Genomic DNA, 22,520 nt, shown 5'->3' on the forward strand with positions numbered 1-22,520 from the left:
TAAAAGGTTAGTGTGAACTGGCCATTCGAGTACATTCATTTAGGTTCCATATTGTTCCTAAAACAAGCAGTGGTTCCCAAACTTGTCCCAAATTTACACTAATTAGACCGTGGACCCCCATTTGAAAAGATATGCTAGGGACCCCCATAAGAGAAGATTGTGACAGCTAGCAGTGATTAATTTCAATGACACCCCAGGGCCAGTTTGACCTGCATTAGTCGGACTCCCATTTAATGGCATTTCTATCTCTGGGGCCCCCAATTTATATTGTAAAATCAATGTTAATTTAACACTGAGAGTGTAGAAAATAGAAATGCCGCAAAATCATCATGTTATCAAATTTGTATACATAAAACACATCAATCAAGTTTATATAAATAATAAAACACATCAGGTAACCAAGTTTATATAAATGAAATAGCAACTAGTTTAATTCACATCCATTAGTAGTTATAAATGAGATAAACAACTATAGTTTAATTCACATAAAGAGCTAGTTTAATTCACATCCATTAGTAGTTATAAATGAAATAAACAACTATAGTTTAATTCACATCAATTCATTATTAATAGTTATAAATTAAATAACGACTAGTTTCATTCACATCCATTCATTATTAATAGTTATAAATTAAATAATGACTAGTTTCATTCACATCCATTCATTATTAATAGTTATAAATTAAATAATGACTAGTTTAATTCACATCCATTCATTTAAAGTTTCTTTCCATTTGAGCACCGTCGTATGACAGAAAATAGCAGATCTACAAGCCCACAACACGTCGTGGTTGCAACGCGCTGTGGGTTTGTAGAACTGTTGAGCTGAGCTGAGCTTTGAGCTGCACTGTGATGCAGAATGCAGTGAAAAGTGGGTATTAACGCCATCTGGTGGTGGAATTATACTGACAGAGCTACAATTATACTTCTCCGTCCAACAGTGTTTCACCACCCTCCATTTGGTAGCGCAGATACAGCAGAATGTAGTCTCTGATGCCACCTGGTGGTGACAACCGACAACTGCAGGACTCCGTCGAATGAGCAAATTTTGAATTTCCTGTTGGAGAGCTAGCAAATTTAAGACATCCGGTTGCCTTCAGAATAAAATAATTAATAATAATTCGACAGTGCTGTGACGGGCCTAGCTAGCCAGTTAGCCGCTAGCCGCTACCTGAGCAGCTAGCTAGTAGCTGTGTGTCTTCATGACGTAAAAATACACTTTATTTGTTGTAAAACTTTCTTTATTTGAATCGACAGTTTGTGTTAAATAATCTTCTATTTTTTAGAACAACAATAAAACACTTAAACACGTATTAATACCCATGAAGATAGCATAAAGCTATCGATAGCTAAAGCTAACTTATTGTAATTAATGTCCTCACTGTATTATTTACTGCTATTATTTTAATGTTTTATTCCTGCTTTTCTTTTCTTTTTTCTCCAACTTTGAGCTGCATTTCATTTCATTTCATGAAAGGTGCTACAAATAAATAAATAAATACATTTTATTATTATTATTTAGTTTTATTAACAGCCGAGCGGCTGTTTCCGGTGGGTCGGTTGTATTTTGAAAGGAAAGCGGAAACACTTGAAGAATTAACTTGACACGTCGCAGCATGCTTTTATTTTGTAAAACCGGAAGTGAAGACACACAGCTACTAGCTAGCTGCTCAGCTAGCGGCTAGCGGCTAGCTGGCTAGCTAGGCCCGTCACAGCACTGTCGAATTATTATTAATTATTTTATTCTGAAGGCAACCGGATGTCTTAAATTTGCTAGCTCTCCAACAGGAAATTCAAAATTTGCTCATTCGACGGAGTCCTGCAGTTGTCGGTTGTCACCACCAGGTGGCATCAGAGACTACATTCTGCTGTATCTGCGCTACCAATGGAGGGTGGTGAAACACTGTTGGACGGAGAAGTATAATTGTAGCTCTGTCAGTATAATTCCACCACCAGATGGCGTTAATACCCACTTTTTACTGCATTCTGCATCACAGTGCAGCTCAAAGCTCAGCTCAGCTCAACAGTTCTACAAACCCACAGCGCGTTGCATCCACGACGTGTTGTGGGCTTGTAGATCTGCTATTTTCTGTCATACGACGGTGCTCAAATGGAAAGAAACTTTAAATGAATGGGTGTGAATTAAACTAGTTATTTAACTACTAATAATGAATGGATGTGAATTAAACTAGTTATTTAACTACTAATAATGAATGGATGTGAATTAAACTAGTCATTATTTAATTTATAACTATTAATAATGAATGGATGTGAATTAAACTAGTCGTTATTTAATTTATAACTATTAATAATGAATGGATGTGAATTAAACTAGTTATTAACCTACTAATAATGAATGGATGTGAATTAAACTAGTCGTTATTTCATTTATAACTATTAATAATGAATGGATGTGAATTAAACTAGTCGTTATTTAATTTATAACTATTAATAATGAATTGATGTGAATTAAACTAGTCGTTATTTAATTTATAACTATTAATAATGAATGGTTTTGAATTAAACTAGTTATTTAACTACTAATAATGAATGGATGTGAATTAAACTAGTTATTAACCTACTAATAATTAATGGATGTGAATTAAACTAGTCGTTATTTAATTTATAACTATTAATAATGAATGGATGTGAATTAAACTAGTCGTTATTTAATTTATAACTATTAATAATGAATGGATGTGAATTAAACTATTCGTTATTTAATTTATAACTATTAATAATGAATGGATGTGAATTAAACTAGTCGTTATTTAATTTATAACTATTAATAATGAATGGATGTGAATTAAACTAGCTCTTTATGTGAATTAAACTATAGTTGTTTATCTAATTTATAACTACTAATGGATGTGAATTAAACTAGTTTTCATTTACCGGTATATAAACTTGGTTACCTGATGTGTTTTATTATTTATATAAACTTGATTGATGTGTTTTATGTATACAAATTTGATAACATTATGATGGTCAGTAAATAAAAAGAGAATAAAACATTTAAACATATCATTGAGAGAAAAACACAAGCAGACTTTTGGCAACGCCGCTTCAAGCCTGCTTCTGATTGGCTCTTTTGCCATGAGTGGAATAGTTAGATAGTGGCGACACGCTTTGATCTCTATGGGCTGTAGTTCCACACGTTGGAACTATCCCATTGAGATAGAATGAGCACTTCCGCATTCCATTATTACAATGGGAGGCAACGCTAGTGACGTCACTCTCTCACTAGATTACTTTGGGTCGGCGATGTTGGTCTTCCGGGTTGATGACGTCGGCAGCTCAGCCTAAACAGCTCGAGGCAGCCGGATGAACCGTTAATGTGTTTTATTTACTTTTATAGACGGAGTAATTAATCAATGACGTAGAATTGATCCTTAATTGATGTAAACAGTCCACGTGTGACGCCGACAGTCTGAATAGAGCATTAGTATTCATAATAAGTGACATCATCAGCTCTGTTTAGTTCATTATAGCTACAGTAGCTCATCTTACAGCTGGAGAGTCAACAGAGGATATACATATTAATAAAGTGATGAGTATTAATGACATGAAGTCATATTAAAGTCCATGTGATTGGCTCACATGGAGCTGCAGTTGTGAAGGTTGAAGGTAAGAGCACTTATCTGTTATAACATTATAATTATTGATTGAAGTATTTGTTAACAGTTTGCAGAATTACAGTACATTTCAAGCACAACTCAATACAAAGACCGTTACTATATGACTGGACGACACCATTAAGTATTACACTTGTTTACAAGAGGGTCCACCATGTTCAATTCAATTGTTGTTTCATCTGAAAAGATCACAGGATCTATTGAATGTGACAAACTGACATATTGATCTTAGTGAAGTATTTAGACAGGTACATGGGTATCTTAGTGAAGTATTTAGACAGGTACATGGGTATCTTAGTGAAGTATCTAGACAGGTACATGGATATCTTAGTGAAGTATCTAGACAGGTACATGGGTATCTTAGTGAAGTATCTAGACAGGTACATGGGTATCTTAGTGAAGTATCTAGACAGGTACATGGGTATCTTAGTGAAGTATCTAGACAGGTACATGGGTATCTTAGTGAAGTATTTAGACAGGTACATGGGTATCTTAGTGAAGTATTTAGACAGGTACATGGGTATCTTAGTGAAGTATTTAGACAGGTACATGGGTATCTTAGTGAAGTATTTAGACAGGTACATGGGTATCTTAGTGAAGTATCTAGACAGGTACATGGGTATCTTAGTGAAGTATTTAGACAGGTACATGGGTATCTTAGTGAAGTATTTAGACAGGTACATGGGTATCTTAGTGAAGTATCTAGACAGGTACATGGGTATCTTAGTGAAGTATCTAGACAGGTACATGGGTATCTTAGTGAAGTATCTAGACAGGTACATGGGTATCTTAGTGAAGTATCTAGACAGGTACATGGGTATCTTAGTGAAGTATTTAGACAGGTACATGGGTATCTTAGTGAAGTATTTAGACAGGTACATGGGTATCTTAGTGAAGTATTTAGACAGGTACATGGGTATCTTAGTGAAGTATTTAGACAGGTACATGGGTATCTTAGTGAAGTATCTAGACAGGTACATGGGTATCTTAGTGAAGTATTTAGACAGGTACATGGGTATCTTAGTGAAGTATTTAGACAGGTACATGGGTATCTTAGTGAAGTATTTATACTGTACACATATACTGTATGTGTATAAATACATGTGTATATGTGTGTACTCCAGGATGGTACACGCGGGGTACATCGGGCTGGAGAGGGACCGTCCTCTCATCAGAGTCCCGTTTCCCCACCTGGCCGTAGGGGCGGTTCTGTTGGCTCTGACTGGACTGATCCTCTGTCTGGTTCTGTCTCTGATGTACCACTACTCTGAGAGTACTTATACTCACTGTCTGGTACGTACACTGTACTGTACTGTACTGTACTGTACACTACACTACACTACACTACACTTATGTATTTACGTTCCAGGGGCAGGTGGGCAACCCTTAGTGTTTTATTTAGCTGCCAGGGACAGGTGGGCAACCCTTAGTGTTTTATTTAGCTGCCAGGGGCAGGTGGGCAACCCTTAGTGTTTTATTTAGCTGCCAGGGGCAGGTGGGCAACCCTTAGTGTTTTATTTAGCTGCCAGGGCCAGGTGGGCAACCCTTAGTGTTTTATTTAGCTGCCAGGGGGCAGGTGGGCAACCTTAGTGTTTTATTTAGCTGCCAGGGGCAGGTGGGCAACCCTTAGTGTTTTATTTAGCTGCCAGGGGCAAGTGGGCAACCCTTAGTGTTTTATTTAGCTGCCAGGGGCAGGTGGGCGACCCTTAGTGTTTTATTTAGCTGCCAGGGGCAGGTGGGCGACCCTTAGTGTTTTATTTAGCTGCCAGGGGCAGGTGGGCGACCCTTAGTGTCAACGCCTGTGACTTATACTCAACTGTCTGGTATGTGCATTGTGTTTTAGGTGGATAACTACCTCCCCTCCATCTCCGCCTCCATCAGTCTGGTTCCAGAGCGCTACATCTGGAGGACGTGCATCGGGCTCCACAGCGCCCCCCGCTATCTGATCACCGCCTCTTACTGCATGTTATACTGGCGCCGCAGCAGCAGCCTGACTGACCGCCTGCTGACGGCCGCGGTGTGTTTGTGTTCTCTGTGTGAGAACACTGGACTGTTACTGCTAACGTACGTCTCCTCCACAGAGACATACAGTAAGTATTATTATTATTATTACTGCTAACGTACGTCTCCTCCACAGAAACATACAGTAAGTATTATTATTATTATTACTGCTAACGTACGTCTCCTCCACAGAAACATACAGTAAGTATTATTATTATTATTACTGCTAACGTACGTCTCCTCCACAGAGACATACAGTAAGTATCACTCCCTCTGCTCTTGTCCAAAAACGAGTCAGTTGTTCTGCATACTGATGGATTTATTGTGAAGCACACAAACCAACGTCAAACTGATAAACAACAACAAAAGCAAAACATAAACAAATGCTTAGTATAACATGGCATAAACAACACATCATAAAGCATGAATAAAATAAAGAAAATACACTCAAATAACATGCAAACAAACAATAACAACATTAACATACCTTACTGGCTGCTCTAAGCATAAGGGAATGAGAAGATCACTAGTGCCCATGCCATGGCCATGAACACAGCGACACATAAACTTGAACTTCTGCATCACACTGTCAAATGACAGGTGTGCAACCATGTCTCCCGTCTACCTGACATCAGAAGGCCATATAAAGGGTTCCGCATTAGCCAAACAATTGCACTTCCGGTCCAACTTGGACATGTATTGAATAAGCAAACATGAGCAGCAAATAACTTAAATACAAAACAAATTAGGAATAATTGCAGCAGTTACAGTAAGTATTATTATTATTATTACTGCTAACGTACGTCTCCTCCACAGAGACATTCAGTAAGTATTTACTGACCGCTGTGGTGTCGATATATAAATACAACCTGTAGTCACATCTGTAATGAAAGTACTGTCTTGTCTGTGGCCCAGATATAAATACAACATGTAGTCACATAAAAGAGCCTTTTATATCCAATCCGTGTTGGACTGTACATCTAAGATCCTTAATGAAACCAAACCCTTTTCAACCGTCTGGGGCCAAAAGAAATGTAGTCGGATCTGCTTCTTGTACATTTGTCTACAGCCAAGTATATTAAGTCCATAAGAACTCTGTTTATGTATCGTGTGTGTATTTCAGGGTAATGTATTGTGTGTATTTATACTATATTATTGTGTGTATTTATACTATATTATTGTGTGTTTTTCAGAAGTCCATAAGAACTCATTCATCGTGTTCATCGGTGGCTCTCTGCTCCACATGTTGTTTACATGTAGACTGTGGTACTCTATCCAAAAGTACTCTCTACACACAGAGGTAAAAATACTCTACATACTGCTTCACATGTTGTTTACATGTATACTGTAGTGCTCCACATGAGCTGATACATCTCCCCCCCCCCTCCCCGTCCTCTCTCAGGAAGTGACATCATATCGTTGGAAGCTGCGTGTCTTCCTGTTCAACGTGTCTTGTTGCCTAGCAGCGGGATACTTCTTCAGACGACACAACAAGTTCTGTGAACCAGGAAGTGAGTTTTACTGTTTACACAACAAGTTCTGTGAACCAGGAAGTGAGGATTTGACGTTATATTTCCCTAACCGCGATAATCAACGCTTTAGTTTACTCACCAGAAGCAGAGACGTGTGTTTTCAACCAGTCTACCATTCATTAGAAGGACAATATCAGTCACCAGAAGCGGAGACGTGTGTTTTCAACCAGTCTAACATTCATTAGAAGGGCAATATCAGCCACCAGAAGCAGAGACGTGTGTTTTCAACCAGTCTACCATTCATTAGAAGGACAATATCAGTCACCAGAAGCGGAGACGTGTGTTTTCAACCAGTCTAACATTCATTAGAAGGACAATATCAGCCACCAGAAGCAGAGACGTGTGTTTTCAACCAGTCTAACATTCATTAGAAGGACAATATCAGCCACCAGAAGCAGAGACGTGTTTTCAACCAGTCTAACATTCATTAGAAGGACAATATCAGCCACCAGAAGCAGAGACGTGTGTTTTCAACCAGTAAAACGTTCATTAGAAGGACAATATCAGTCACCAGAAGCAGAGACGTGTGTTTTCAACCAGTCTAACATTCATTAGAAGGACAATATCAGTCACCAATTTACAATTTACAATTTAGGCATTTAGCAGACGCTCTTAATCCAGAGCGACTTACATTAAGCAAGAACAAAAAAGCATGGGAATACATCACATAAAAACATTTATCATGAAACATGTGTAAGCTAAGAAAGTAACAGTGGAATATCTATATAATGAAACTATACATATAAACTATACATCTATACTACTATGCTATACATGTGTACTATCTACTATGACGTGCTATGACTACATACAATGCAATTATAGTGCTGTCTACATAACATGCTATAAGTCTGTATCAAATGCTATCTAAGTCTACAGAAATGCTATCTAAGGGGGTGGGGTAAGTGCTATGGGCCATGATGGAGTCTGAAAAGGTGGGTTTTCAGACTACGGCGGAAGATTGGGAGTGATGCTGCAGTTCTGACTGCAATGGGAAGTGCATTCCACAGTTTTGGAGCCAGAAGGGAGATGAGACTAAGACGTGTGGAGCATTGTCCCGGCGTTTTTAGTGAGGGTACTTCCAGCTTCCCTGCGTTGGCTGATCTGAGTGCGCGGGAGGGTTTGTAGGGTTCGATCATACTTGCAAGATATGGGGGAGCCATACCTTTGGTTGCTTTGAATGCCAGCATCAGAGTTTTGTATTCTGTGCGGGCAGCGACCGGGAGCCAGTGGAGGGAGCGGAGCAGGGGGGAGACATGTGAGAATTTTGGCTGGTTGAAGACCAAGCGAGCTGTGGCATTTTGGATCAGCTGGAGAGGCTTAAGTGCACATGCTGGTAGGCCAGTAAGCAGTAACGAGAAGCAGAGACGTGTGTTTTCAACCAGTCTACCATTCATTAGAAGGACAATATCAGCCACCAGAAGCAGAGACGTGTGTTTTCAACCAGTCTAACGTTCATTAAAAGGACAATATCAGCCACCAGAAGCAGAGACGAGTGTGAAGTTACAATTGGTTTATATAGGAAGGTAAAGTTAATATCAAATATCTAAATATTGAATTAAGCTTAACTTAAAAACCATTTGGGGTGAAACACAGAAGTCAGATGTTAAAACAGCAGGGGGAAAAAAAACTTTAATATTTGGCACCTCTTTATAATAATTTCTGTCTGTCTGTGTTTCTTTCTTACACGTGCGTGCGTGTGTGCGTGCTTGCTTGCGTGCGTGCGTGCGTGCGTGTGTGTGCGTGTGTGCGTGCGTGTGTGTGTGACAGTCTACACCGTCTTTGCGCTCCTAGAATACTTGGTCGTTGGATCCAACATGGCGTTCCACCTCACTGCAGCCTTGGACTTCAGCAACCAGGAAGTACTGGTGGCCACGCCCCCTGAGGACAAGAGATACTGACCTCACACGCACACACACACACACACGCACACACACACACACACACACATATATCTAAACGACGGAGCGGTTTGCGCAAAGACCCGCCCGGCAGCACTGTTTAATGCAATTTATTTGTGCGAGGTTTTTTTTTGTATTTTTTTGTTGAATTACTCATGACAAAGTTGTCAACAGTATGTATATCCATAAAATAAGCAAGCAGCACGCGCAGACAATACACTAGTTCTGTCTTTCAATAATTGTATTATTTAAGAAGAAGATGATCAGGTAATAATAATAATAATAATAAAATGATTGAAACAAAGAACTAGTGAGGTTTATGTTATGGACATACATACTGTACAACTTTGTCATGAGTAATTCAACAAAAAGTACACGTGCTGCCGGGCGGGTCTTTGCGCAACCGCTCCGTCATTTAGATATATGCACACACACACACACACACACACAGAACCAGAACACACACACAGCACAACACATTCCATGATGGTTCTATTGATTCCAAAGACCATTTTCACATCGAGTCACGGGCCTCCATTTGATGACATTTAGCCTCTCAGACCCATTTGAGTCACGGGCCTCCATTTGATGACATTTAGCCTCTCAGACCCATCTGAGCCACGGACCACCATCTGATGACATTTAGCCTCTCAGACCCATCTGAGTCACGGACCACCGTTTGATGACATTTAGCCTCTCAGACCCAAAACTAAAGAATATTTTGTTGTTGTTGGATCAGATTGTGTCCACAGCTCCATGCTGTATTGATGTTGGTATCATTAGGAGAGATAAGAGGCAAACGTTGATCAAAATAACAATTCTTCTACATTCTCTAATAGTGTAGACTTCTTGTAAATAAAGTAATACAGATTTTAACCTTGAGAGTGTAAAATGAAACCAAATGGACCTGTGAATCAAGAGTTAAAGAACCCCCTCAAGGACCACTGGTTGAAAACCACTGCCAAAGACAATCTGACTGAATGAATGACTTCAAGAGTTAACGAATGAATGAATTAGTTAATTAGTTAGTTAGTTAATTAATTAACTTGTATTATTTATATGTTTACTGTATGTATAACGACAGTTTATATTATTATTATTACATTTACTGTAAAACAACAGTTTAAAAGCAAGTTGGTGATCTTGTGTTGTGAAACTCAGATACATGTTTTACTATGTAGTAAAACATATATACATTACATGTATATATGTTTTACTATGTAGTAAAACATTAACAACAGTATGTACATATGTTATAATACTGCTGACTGTACGGTTACTATGGTTATGGTCTGTTATATTTGATATTCTGGACGGACAATAAAAAGATAGTTTTGAAACAAACCATCTAGACGCTTGTGTTTGAGTCTTAGGTCACATTCATACCAGAGAGCTTTGCTGCGATTAAAACGAATTCTGCTGCGCATTTTCAGAAAGTGCACTTCGTTTGGCAGGTGTGAAGGCTCAGCGTATCAAAGAACCGCATTATACTCCGAGCAAAAACTGGGGTTTCGCTTCGCTTCCAATCGCACTTGATTACGATTCGGTGCAGGTGTGAATGCAATCCGCAGTAAATAAAGGAAATGAAGCAAACAATGTGGCGGGTGAGGAGCTGAACACAGTTGGAGATGGAGAAAGCATATTTTACGCAGCGCAAAGATGTCCCGTTACCGTGGATAGACGTGGTCGAATGAGGAGACTGAAGCCCTGATCGAAATGAGGACTGCTTAAGAAAGAAGAACACTGCAGTGCAGTGTAATAGTATTATAGCCTACAGAATATTCTGTCTGTCTGTGCGTGCCGTAAACATGGAGTGCTGTCACTGTGTGGGGACTAGTGGGGACTGGAACTTTCATCTCAATAAACGTGTAAACATTTTGCGCTGCTGTCTGTTATATCAGTGCGCTCAGCGCTGTGCCTGCATGCCCAAAAGAACAGTGTGTGGCACTGTGGCTGCGTGCGTATAGTGAGAGAGAGAGAGGGGGGGGGGGGGGGGGGGTCCAGTCCCAGACGGCACGACACATGCACGTTATGAGTATAATTTTATCACAATAGATTTCACTGTGTTGTAGGCTAGGTTTATGAATGGAACACATTGATAAAGGTCCCCCCTGCTGCGTTTCCAATTTCTACGGATGACAGTGTGAAGGCAAACCGCAGCAAATTAAATATGCAAGAATCCCAAAGTCTCCGCCCATACGCATGAGTCTACCGAAGTATTAGGTGAGAATGTGACCTTAAACATGTTTCTCATTCCTAAATCATTACTATATTCTTTGTTCTTTGATTGTGTTACCAGTGTTACCACTCATTTCCAACATTTTACTATGTCATTAATATACCTTAAGCTTCGTTCACACCTACGAAGCTAGGAAAAAAAAGCTTCAAAACGAAAAAGCTGCTCTGCATAGAGATAACATGGGACCACGAAGCTAGAAGCAGCAGCTTCTACGGTAGCTTCGTAGGTGTGAACCATAGACTGTAAAAAATATGGACAAAGCGTTCCCCGGGTCTAACATGAACGTAAACTGAAGCCTGAAATCCCTTGCATTCTAATGCACTGTAAATCGCCATCTTTCTAGATCCGTTTTGGACCAGCTGGCCATTGGCTGGCTCCGTTTTGTACCAGCTGGTCATTGGCTGCCCAGACAACGAGGCGGGACTTCCCCCTTTCTTCTCCGTTGGTTTTTATTTTGACTCGAGTGGGAGGAGAAGACTCTTGAGTGGGAGGGGAATCCCGATCATAGACGGTAACGGTAGCCACGCCCCTCAGAACATACGCGACTTCATGGTCATTATTTTAATTAATGGGACCATAATTTTCCAAAAAGAATATTATGACATTAGAAATGAGACTTTAAACTAGTGACTGGAAGAAGAAAGTATTCATGACCATGTTTATTAAGGTAATACAGTCTAGGTGAAGTTGGGCCAAAATACATGGGCCTCTATGGAGCTATGGGGCTTTTTGGGTCCAGTCCAGCGCCACAACAGGCCATTATATGAACTACCGATTTCAAATGAGGCTTCACGAAATATCTGTCTGACTGCCCCCCTGGTGTGAACGAGGCATTAGAGCTGTAGGCTACATCTTGTACATCATCAAGATGATTCACCCGTGTTTAGTGATAGAGTGATAAACACCCACAATGGAATTCTTAGGAATATTCTTTTGTTTTAGGGGGGGGGGGGATGCATGTTTTTCACCGATTTTGCCCCTCCGTGATATCTATTTTAGTTTTTTTGTGAAAAGTCATGATGAAATATATATATTTTTTTTTAATATATTTTTTATCCCACGATTTTGTAACCCATTTTTCACCCCTGTGTCAATCATCTAATGTGATCCTGGGCTCTACACACCCTCCACCAACCTAGTCCCCAACTCCCCATATATGGGGGACAAGGGGAGAGCAACGGACTTGAACTCATGCTTCCTTCATGCCTGAGTGTCCAAGTTGCTCCTTTACACCTGGCAGGGGGGAGTTTCCCTGGTTGGACGTAGCGCGTGGAAGGAACACGTTATTCCAACCAATTCCTTTCCCCTCCATCAGGCACCCCGGCTGGCCAGGGGGAGGCAGTTTAGTGACCAGGATTACTGCATGTTTTTGTGAGGGTATCTACCCTAGGGGACACGGGGAGAACATGCAAACTCCACACAGAAAGGCCCTTTCGCCAACCCCGCCTTCGGGTATGAGCACTGATGACATATTAAAGAAGAGTAAGTTGTATTGCTTACTTTACTGGCAATCATCATGTAATCAAATGTATATACATAAAACACATCAATCAAGTTTATATAAATAATAAAACACATCAGGTAACCAAGTTTATATAAATGAAATAACAACTAGTTTAATTCACATCCATTAGTAGTTATAATTGAAATAAACAACTATAGTTTAATTCACATCCATTCATTATTAATAGTTGTAAATGAAATAAACAACTATAGTTTAATTCACATCAATTCATTATTAATAGTTATACATTAAATAACGACTAGTTTAATTCACATCCATTCATTATTAGTAGTTATAAATGAAATAACGACTAGTTTAATTCACATCCATTCAATAATGGTAGTTAAATAACTACCTTCATTTAAAGTAAACAATTAGGTGAATTCTTAGCATATATTTTATTTAACCAATAAATAAACACATTGAGAATAAAGTTTATTTTACAACTACCTGTTAAAAGGTTAGTGTGAACTGGCCATTCGAGTATAATTGTAGCTCTGTCAGTATAATTCAACCACCAGATGGCGTTAATACCCACTTTTCACTGCATTCTGCATCACAGTGCAGCTCAAAGCTCAGCTCAGCTCAACAGTTCTACAAACCCACAGCGCGTTGCAACCACGACGTGTTGTGGGCTTGTAGATCTGCTATTTTCGTCGCTCGACACCGTCCTGCGACGGAGCACAAATGTGATGATCTACCAGCTCACAGCGCGTTGCAACCACGACGTGTTGTGGGCTTGTAGATCTGCTATTTTCTGTCATACGACGGTGCTCAAATGGAAATAAACTTTAAATGAATGGATGTGAATTAAACTAGTTATTTAACTACTAATAATGAATGGATGTGAATTAAACTAGTCGTTATTTAATTTATAACTATTAATAATGAATGGATGTGAATTACACTAGTCGTTATTTAATTTATAACTATTAATAATTAATGGATGTGAATTAAACTAGTTATTTAACTACTAATAATGAATGGATGTGAATTAAACTAGTCGTTATTTAATTTATAACTATTAATAATGATTGAAATTGATTGAAATATTTATTAACAGTTTGTAGAATTTACAGTACATTTTAAGCACAAACTCAATACAAAGACTGTCAACTGTGAGTGGACGACCCAATTAAGCATTACACTTGTTTACAACAGGGTCCACATTGTTCAATTCATCAAAATGAATGGATGTGAATTAAACTAGTTTGAATTAAACTAGAATTAAACTAGTTATTAACCCACTGATAATGAATGGATGTGAATTAAACTAGTCGTTATTTAATTTATAACTATTAACAATGAATGGATGTGAATTAAACTAGTCGTTATTTAATTTATAACTATTAACAATGAATGGATGTGAATTAAACTATACATCTCTAAATGTTTTGATGAATTGAACAAGGTGGACCCTCTTGTAAACAAGTGTAATGCTTTATGGTGTTGTCCACTCACAGTTAACAGTCTTTGTATTGAGTTGTGCTTGAAATGTACTGTAATTCTGCTGTTAACAAATACTTCAATCAATCAATCATTACACTTGTTTACAACAGGGTCCTCCATTTTTTATTCATTCAATAATATGTTTTAATGTTTTAATAAATAACCAAAACATTATTATTATTTTTTTATTATTATTATTATTATTATTATAAACCTTCATGTTTTATTAGGAATATATTAATGACCATATTTGGTCTTGTTTTGCCTTATTTCTTCCACAGATGTGGCAACAGTGAAAGTAACGTGTTGATGACGTCACGTCTCCGTGGCGCACAGACATTAGCATCAGGTAGCAGCGTGGCTAACAGTAAATGTGACACACATTAAACTATATTTAATCTGACATTTAATCACAAACGACTTTAATCTGATTCATATTCATTTACCGCGGCGTTCAAAGCCCATAGGAGGAGGGAGTGACGTCACAGGAGGAGGTGAGTTTTAAAGACGTTTAAAAACATTAAAGTGTTGTTTTGTTTACTACGAGGAACTCATAGCAGTTAGCATTAGCAGCATCAGCAGCGCGAGACACGCTGTTTATTGACATGCCAGTCACATTAACGCCGACAGAGCTCCGTCAGGTCTGACCGTGGAGCTCATTCATGGTAATTATTCATGGTGTTATTATGTTTATATTCATGTGGAACTCGGTGTTGTTGGGAATGCTAGCCTTAGCTCGCCAGTTAGCTGCTAACGGCTGAGCTAACCTAATGTAATGTATGCTGCGCAGTAGGACGGTGTCGCTCTTTAAAAACAACAGATCTGCAACTTAAGCTGTGGCTGGAGTACTGGGTTTACTGGCGTTCATAAAATGATAACAATAATACTATAATACTATGAAATAATAGTATAATACTAGACCACCATCTGATGACATTTAGCCTCTCAGACCCAAAACTAAAGAATACTGTTGTTGTTGTCGTTGGATCAGATCTTGTCCACAATTCCATGCTGTATTGATGTTGGTACCATTAGGAGATATTACAGGCAAACGTTGATCAAAATTATTCTACATTCTCTAATAGTGTAGACTTCTTGTAACTTAAGTAATGCAGATGATTAACAATAATTTAACTCTTGGTGAGAGTGTAAAATTAAACCAAGTAGACCCATAGGGGTCCATTTGGTTTCATTTTACTCTCAAGAGTTAAAAAATAATATATAAGGGTCCATTTGGTTAACAACATCTTGCTATGGACCACCTGGAACCCCCTCAAGGACCACTGTTGGTCCCCGGACCACTGGTTGCAGGCGTTTGTTGACACTTAAGGTTGCCCACCTGCCCCTGGCAGCTAAATAAAACGTCTGGGCAGGTGGAGTTTGCTGTCAGGTTGCTCACCAGGGCAAGTGCTCATTTGAGAGGAGACGCAACCGTCTATAAACACTGACGACACCAGATATCACACCTGAACGTGTCCAGAGAGCTCTGTCTTCTATAAACACAACACCAGATATCTGTCTAAACACCTGAACGTGACCAGAGCGCTCTGTCTTCTGGTCTGTGGAAAGTAAAATAAGAGCACTGTTAGTGTTGACCTAGAATGTGCAGATTTCACCTAAACATAAAATAACTATTGTGAACCCATAGTCATATTCATAGCTATGTACTGTATTTGGCATAACAATTGATGTATGACATTTTTTAACGCACAGCCCCAGGAAATCTATCCTTTTATAATGCGACTCTTTACTTTTGGGGCAAGTGAGCAGGACCTTTGGGCAAGTAGGACATGACCTGTACTTGCCCGGTGGGCAAGTGCCTTTAGTGTCAACCCCTGGCCTGAACCAATCAAAACACTGCTGTCAATAAGACCCTGAACCATAGACTGTAAAAAATATGGACAAAGTGTTCCCCGGGTCTAACATGAACGTAAAATGAAGCCTGTAATAATATGCTAATTCCTGATGTAAGTCGCCATCTTTCTAGATCCGTTTGGTACCAGCTGGCCATTGGCTGGCTCCGTTTTGTACCAGCTGGTCATTGGCTGCCCAGACAACGAGGCGGGACTTCCCCCCTTCTTCTCCGTTGGTTTTTATTTTGACTCGAGTGGGAGGAGAAGACTCTTGAGTGGGAGGGGAATCCCGATCATAGACTGTAACGGTAGCCACGCCCCTCAGAACATACTTTATGGTCATTTTTTTAATTAATGGGACCATAATTTTCCAAAAAGAATATTATGACATTAGAAATGAGACTTTAAACTAGTGACTGGAAGAAGAAAGTATTCATGACCATGTTTATTAAGGTAATACAGTCTAGGTGAAGTTGGGCCAAAATACATGGGCCTCTATGGAGCTATGGGGCTTTTTGGGTCCAGTCCAGCGCCACAACAGGCCATTATATGAACTACCGATTTCAAATGAGGCTTCACGAAATATCTGGCTGAATGCCCCCCTGCCCTGAACCAATCACAGTGCCTCTGAGACCTTAGTGTCAACCCCTGGGTTGAAAACCACTGCTAGAATAGCTTGTAGATCTGTTGTTTTGCTCTTGGGTCGAAGAGGTTGACACCTCGGTGCTAAAACAGATATTTCACCCAAAATGTTACAACAATAAAACATTTCAGTAGTAAAGTAAAGTTTACAGTAACACGATTTGAACATTCAACATTAACCCATTAAGACCTGAGGCCCCGATACTACAAATGTTTTCTAAATTATAACCTTTTTCTGGATAAACTTCTATTTCCATATCAGTGGTGCTCAAACTTTTCAAGGACACCAAAACATTATAATGTATTTGGCCACCGATCACCATTTCAAAACATTTTGTTCCAGGGACCCCCAGAAGCAAAGATTTCAGTTCAATATTGTTGCTTTACATACAAGATCAGGATGTATTCAAAGATATATTCATAATTGTTAGTGTTAGTGTTAGGTTATGTTTTTTCTACAAGCTCAAAGTGACGCACTAGGAGCTTGTAGATCTGCTATTTTTGAATAGTCAAAGTATAAAATGAGACGGGTGCTTTCCCAGTTAAAGGTCTAATATTTCTACTGTATATCAGTTACATTATTGAGGGGCAATGTCCACATTGCCCCATTGAGGGGCAATGTCCATTGTTTACACAAACATTCTGTAAACACAAACATTGCAGACAAAAGTGAGGACGCAAATTGTGATTGGCCGGGAATGAGATGATGCATGATGATAAGAGCGCCCCTCACTTCACACGGGTGTGATTTTTATTATTAAAAGACGTGTGGACTGTGGAGCGTTGTCCAGGGTGTTTTAGAGAAGGGAGAAGAGTCTGGGACGTGTGGAGCGTTGTCCAGGGTGTTTTAGAGAAGGGAGAAGAGTCTGGGACGTGTGGAGCGTTGTCCAGGGTGTCTTAGAGAAGGGAGAAGAGTCTAGGACGTGTGGAGCGTTGTCCAGGGTGTTTTAGAGAAGGGAGAAGAGTCTAGGACGTGTGGAGCGTTGTCCAGGGTGTTTTAGAGAAGGGAGAAGAGTCTGGGACGTGTGGAGCGTTGTCCAGGGTGTTCTTCAGAGGTGTTGTAGGGTTGTGAAGACGTAACTCATATCTATGTCATGTGTCTCTCTGTCTGTCCTCTAACAGGACGTCCATAAAAGGACATCATGTTCAACAAGTCTTCGTTTGGAGCTCCGTTTGGAGGAACCACCGGTGGCTTCGGAGCGACGTCTACCTTTGGACAGCAGAGTAAGTACTAATACTTTACTGTAATACTACTACTGTAAGTTCCGACAACGTGTTTTGGTCCGACAGTCATTAGACCGACAACCTACCTCTATCCCTAACCTAACCATAACCTACCTCTATCCCTAACCATAACCTACCTCTATCCCTAAGCTAACCATAACCTACCTCTATCCCTAACCTAACCATAACCTACCTCTATCCCTAAGCTAACCATAACCTACCTCTATCCCTAAGCTAACCATAACCTACCTCTATCCCTAAGCTAACCATAACCTACCTCTATCCCTAACCTAACCATAACCTACCTCTATCCCTAACCTAACCATAACCTACCCATAACCTACCTCTATCCCTAACCTAACCATAACCTACCTCTATCCCTAACCTAACCATAACCTACCTCTATCCCTAAGCTAACCATAACCTACCTCTATCCCTAAGCTAACCATAACCTACCTCTATCCCTAAGCTAACCATAACCTACCTCTATCCCTAACCTAACCATAACCTACCTCTATCCCTAAGCTAACCATAACCTACCTCTATCCCTAACCTAACCATAACCTACCTCTATCCCTAACCTAACCATAACCTACCTCTATCCCTAACCTAACCATAACCTACCTCTATCCCTAACCTAACCATAACCTACCTCTATCCCTAACCTAACCATAACCTACCTCTATCCCTAAGCTAACCATAACCTACCTCTATCCCTAAGCTAACCATAACCTACCTCTATCCCTAAGCTAACCATAACCTACCTCTATCCCTAACCTAACCATAACCTACCTCTATCCCTAAGCTAACCATAACCTACCTCTATCCCTAACCTAACCATAACCTACCTCTATCCCTAACCTAACCATAACCTACCTCTATCCCTAACCTAACCATAACCTACCTCTATCCCTAACCTAACCATAACCTACCTCTATCCCTAACCATAACCTACCTCTATCCCTAACCTAACCATAACCTACCTCTATCCCTAAGCTAACCATAACCTACCTCTATCCCTAAGCTAACCATAACCTACCTCTATCCCTAACCTAACCATAACCTACCTCTATCCCTAAGCTAACCATAACCTACCTCTATCCCTAAGCTAACCATAACCTACCTCTATCCCTAACCTAACCATAACCTACCTCTATCCCTAAGCTAACCATAACCTACCTCTATCCCTAACCATAACCTACCTCTATCCCTAACCTAACCATAACCTACCTCTATCCCTAACCATAACCTACCTCTATCCCTAAGCTAACCATAACCTACCTCTATCCCTAACCTAACCATAACCTACCTCTATCCCTAACCATAACCTACCTCTATCCCTAACCATAACCTACCTCTATCCCTAACCTAACCATAACACGGAGCAGTGCATGTTTGAGCGCTAGTCCGACCGTTGTTCCCGCATGTCGGACTAATGCTCCGTCTGAATGATGTTCGGATCCTGTAGCCTATAGTGTTGTAACTTAATTTAGGTTACAGTTCATTTGTGTAATGTTTATATTGCATAACAGTTAAATGTGTTCATTGCATATTGTTATTATTATTACAGTTAAAAAGATAATTGATTATAAACAAAAGAAGTCGATTTAATTCACAGTATGATTTATTTGATTGTAATTGCGATTGATACGGCTTACTAAGAAACGAATTAAGTTGAACTGCATATCCCATGATGCATTTGTGTTTATCACCGGATATCCGGGGAACCAAGGCGGGCTTTGTTATTGTTGTTTACATCGAGAAGAAGAAAGGCTCAGCCTAGTTTTGCCGTATGTGCCATATTGACTAACCAACCAAACTAATTCATTGCATTTTTCTGTACCATTTCTTTGCCTATATAAAATTCAAGCATTCTAGTACCAGCCGACGTCCTCTTATGTTCATTTTGACCGTATTTTAATCTACATATAGTTTTATTACCTCCACCTTTGGACAGCAGAATAAGTTATTGTGCTTATTTGATGTATTTAATTTGTATTTGATGTGTATTTGATGTGTTTTCAGGCACTGGCTTTGGAACCACTGGAGGTTTTGGCAGTTCAGCTTTTGGAGCCACACCCAACACTGGAGGTCTGTTTGGAGCCACACAGAATAAACCTGGTGAGTTTAGATTCTTCTTTTCATTCTGAACTCTCTAGAACGAACATAAATAACCCAGGGGCCTGTTTCTGGAAGAGAGACAAAGGCCCTTTCCCAATTCCTTTTTTAACCCTACCCCTCAGCCCTTGTCCCTACATAATGAGTGTCAAGGGGTAGGGAGATAAATCATCCCCCTAGGAATTGGAACGTCCCTAAATATTGAACGTCCCTTGTAGATATTGATATGTGATATAATATATTGATATACAACCTGTTCTCAGAAAATGGCTGATCTGCAAGCTCACTACAGGCCAGTGGTCCCCAAACTCTTTATGTCAAGGACCCCAAATTGACACTAATTAGCCCACAGACCCCCATTTGATGGCATTTCTGTCTCTGGGACCCCCAATTTATATTGTAAAATCAATGTTAATTAACTCAGAGAGTGTACAAACTATCATTTAGCCCATAACCCACTTTGGAAACTACTTTCCATTTAAGCTGTAGAGATGGAACGTAAATATAACATTGCTGTGGTTATGATGAAATAAATATATTGTAATTTTGTCTCATCTTGGTAGCCCACCATGCAGAATGTAATTCAGCTAGATATAGCTCATTCTGACACCTGCTCAACAGTTGTACCTGATTCATTGATTATTGTATTAACAGTTTGTATAGCATGGGTACAGATATATATCATATACAGGCTTAGAAAAAGGAAAAACAATTTACAGTATAGAAAGAAGGGGCTGTGGTCACTGTGTTAATTGTTTTTAATATCATTAAGAACAGAGTAATTTTCTATCAATGAAAATGCCATTAATCTCCATCCAATGTACAGTCTGTACAGCAGCTTGCAGTCTGTTCCATAGCTGGTTTGCCTGGGAAAAAAACACCACCATTGCTAATTAGTTATGTAAGTTATGCAACTTGTGGGGATTAGCTTAACATTGGTCATGATAAAACCATAGCTATCACTGCAGCGAGTAGCCAACGTTATGCAGTGACAGCGTTATGAAGATACAGTAGGCTATTTCACGGCTTTTAAGAGCTCCAAAACTGCAGAATGTTGACATTTCGTGGTCTGGGGGGTCGGACTGCTAGTTAAACTGCAGAATGTTGACACATCGTGGTCTGGGGGGTCAGACTGATAGTTAAACTGCAGAATGTTGACACATCGTGGTCTGGGGGGTCAGACTGCTAGTTAAACTGCAGAATGTTGACACATCGTGGTCTGGGGGGTCAGACTGATGCTTGCTAATAAGCTAGCTTGCATCCGAGTTGTATCACCGGGGCACCGGCGATAAATAAAAAAGAATAAAGCGCAGAAGCGGCGCCAAATGAATGGGTAACGTTGTATGAATGCAACTCACTATTAACAATATTAACAATCTGCGATGCAGATTGTTAATACATTAAAGTAATATTGGTTATTATAATATCTTTCCATAATAAAGGACAAAAAAGGCTTCTTACCTCGTCCGCCTTTCAGCCCTCTGTGATGTTGCTCCGTTTTAAGTCATGTCACAATGTCACTTTGTCTGAAGAGGATTCTAGCCCTAACCCTCGGCCCTAACCCTTGGTCCAAACAGAATTGAGATAACCCTTCCTCCTCACGTGAATGCGCATCAGCAAGGAGAAGGGGCTAAAGTCTGTTCACTAATGGTGTTTGGCTCCAGTGTGTAATACAGTGTTTCTCCACCAGGAGGCCTGTTTGGCTCCAGTACATTCAGCCAGCCCGTCACCAGCCAGACGACCAGTGCAGGTTTCGGGTTTGGGGGAACCACGCAAACCAGCGGGACCAGTCTGTTCGGATCCACCAACACCGGCACTACAGGAGGACTGTTCTCCTCACAGCAGAGCAATGCCTTCGGAGCGGCCAAGCCCGCTGCCTTCGGAAGTACGTTAACATTATTATTATTATTATTATTATAAAACCAAGCCTGCTGCCTTCGGGAGTACGTTAACATTATACACATTATAAATCAAATTATAATGTGTGTATATTATATTATATTAATGTGTTTATAGATTTCGGGACCAGCACAGCCAGCGGGGGTCTGTTTGGTACAGTACTATAGTGTGTAATGTGTGTATATTATATTAATGTGTGTGTATATTATATTATATTAATGTGTTTATAGATTTCGGGACCAGCACAGCCAGCGGGGGTCTGTTTGGAAACACCAACACGACGTCCAACCCGTTCGGTGGAGCGACGGCTTCTCTGTTTGGAGGATCTGGATTCACCGCCGCTCAGCAACAACCTGGAACCACCTTAAAGTTTAACGTATGTTTATAATACTATTATTACTACTACTGTTACTACTGTTACTACCACCACCGACGCTCAGCAACAACCTGGAACCACCTTAAAGTTTAACATACGTTTATAATACTATTAATGCTACTATTACTGTTACTACTACTATTTATG

At 39.8% G+C, this 22,520-nt stretch overlaps 2 protein-coding genes across 2 annotated transcripts in view; both read left to right on the plus strand.

The window, feature by feature from the left end:
* The first annotated feature begins 3,335 nt into the window (after positions 1-3,335).
* pgap2 (post-GPI attachment to proteins 2) lies at positions 3,336-10,253 on the plus strand. The gene is made up of 6 exons (XM_083774462.1): positions 3,336-3,627; positions 4,760-4,928; positions 5,479-5,725; positions 6,830-6,936; positions 7,039-7,147; positions 8,939-10,253. Exons 2-6 carry the CDS (start codon positions 4,761-4,763, stop codon positions 9,067-9,069), a joined length of 762 nt encoding a protein of 253 aa, XP_083630588.1. The 5' UTR covers positions 3,336-3,627; position 4,760; the 3' UTR covers positions 9,070-10,253.
* Positions 10,254-14,597: 4,344 nt separating this feature from the next.
* The window catches only part of nup98 (nucleoporin 98 and 96 precursor), a 54,034-nt gene continuing 46,111 nt past the window's right edge, over positions 14,598-22,520 (plus strand). Inside the window, exons 1-5 of the mRNA XM_083774475.1 lie at positions 14,598-14,755; positions 17,879-17,980; positions 20,006-20,101; positions 21,789-21,983; positions 22,228-22,373. Of these exons, the coding sequence (XP_083630601.1) occupies positions 17,899-17,980; positions 20,006-20,101; positions 21,789-21,983; positions 22,228-22,373 (519 nt within the window). The 5' untranslated portion in view covers positions 14,598-14,755; positions 17,879-17,898. The remainder of the gene's footprint in view (positions 14,756-17,878; positions 17,981-20,005; positions 20,102-21,788; positions 21,984-22,227; positions 22,374-22,520) is intronic.

Source organism: Protomyctophum parallelum, assembly GCF_964188405.1.
Source record: "Protomyctophum parallelum genome assembly, chromosome: 1".
NCBI classification, from domain to species: Eukaryota; Metazoa; Chordata; class Actinopteri; order Myctophiformes; family Myctophidae; genus Protomyctophum; species Protomyctophum parallelum.

Excerpts from the sequence above, each read along its gene's own strand:
- pgap2 (XM_083774462.1), top strand. The coding sequence starts at position 4,761 with ATGGTACACGCGGGGTACATCGGGCTGGAGAGGGACCGTCCTCTCATC. Across the intron at positions 5,726-6,829 it reads CTCCTCCACAGAGACATACA|AAGTCCATAAGAACTCATTC; the intron begins GTAAGTATTATT and ends TGTGTTTTTCAG. Across the intron at positions 6,937-7,038 it reads AGTACTCTCTACACACAGAG|GAAGTGACATCATATCGTTG; the intron begins GTAAAAATACTC and ends GTCCTCTCTCAG.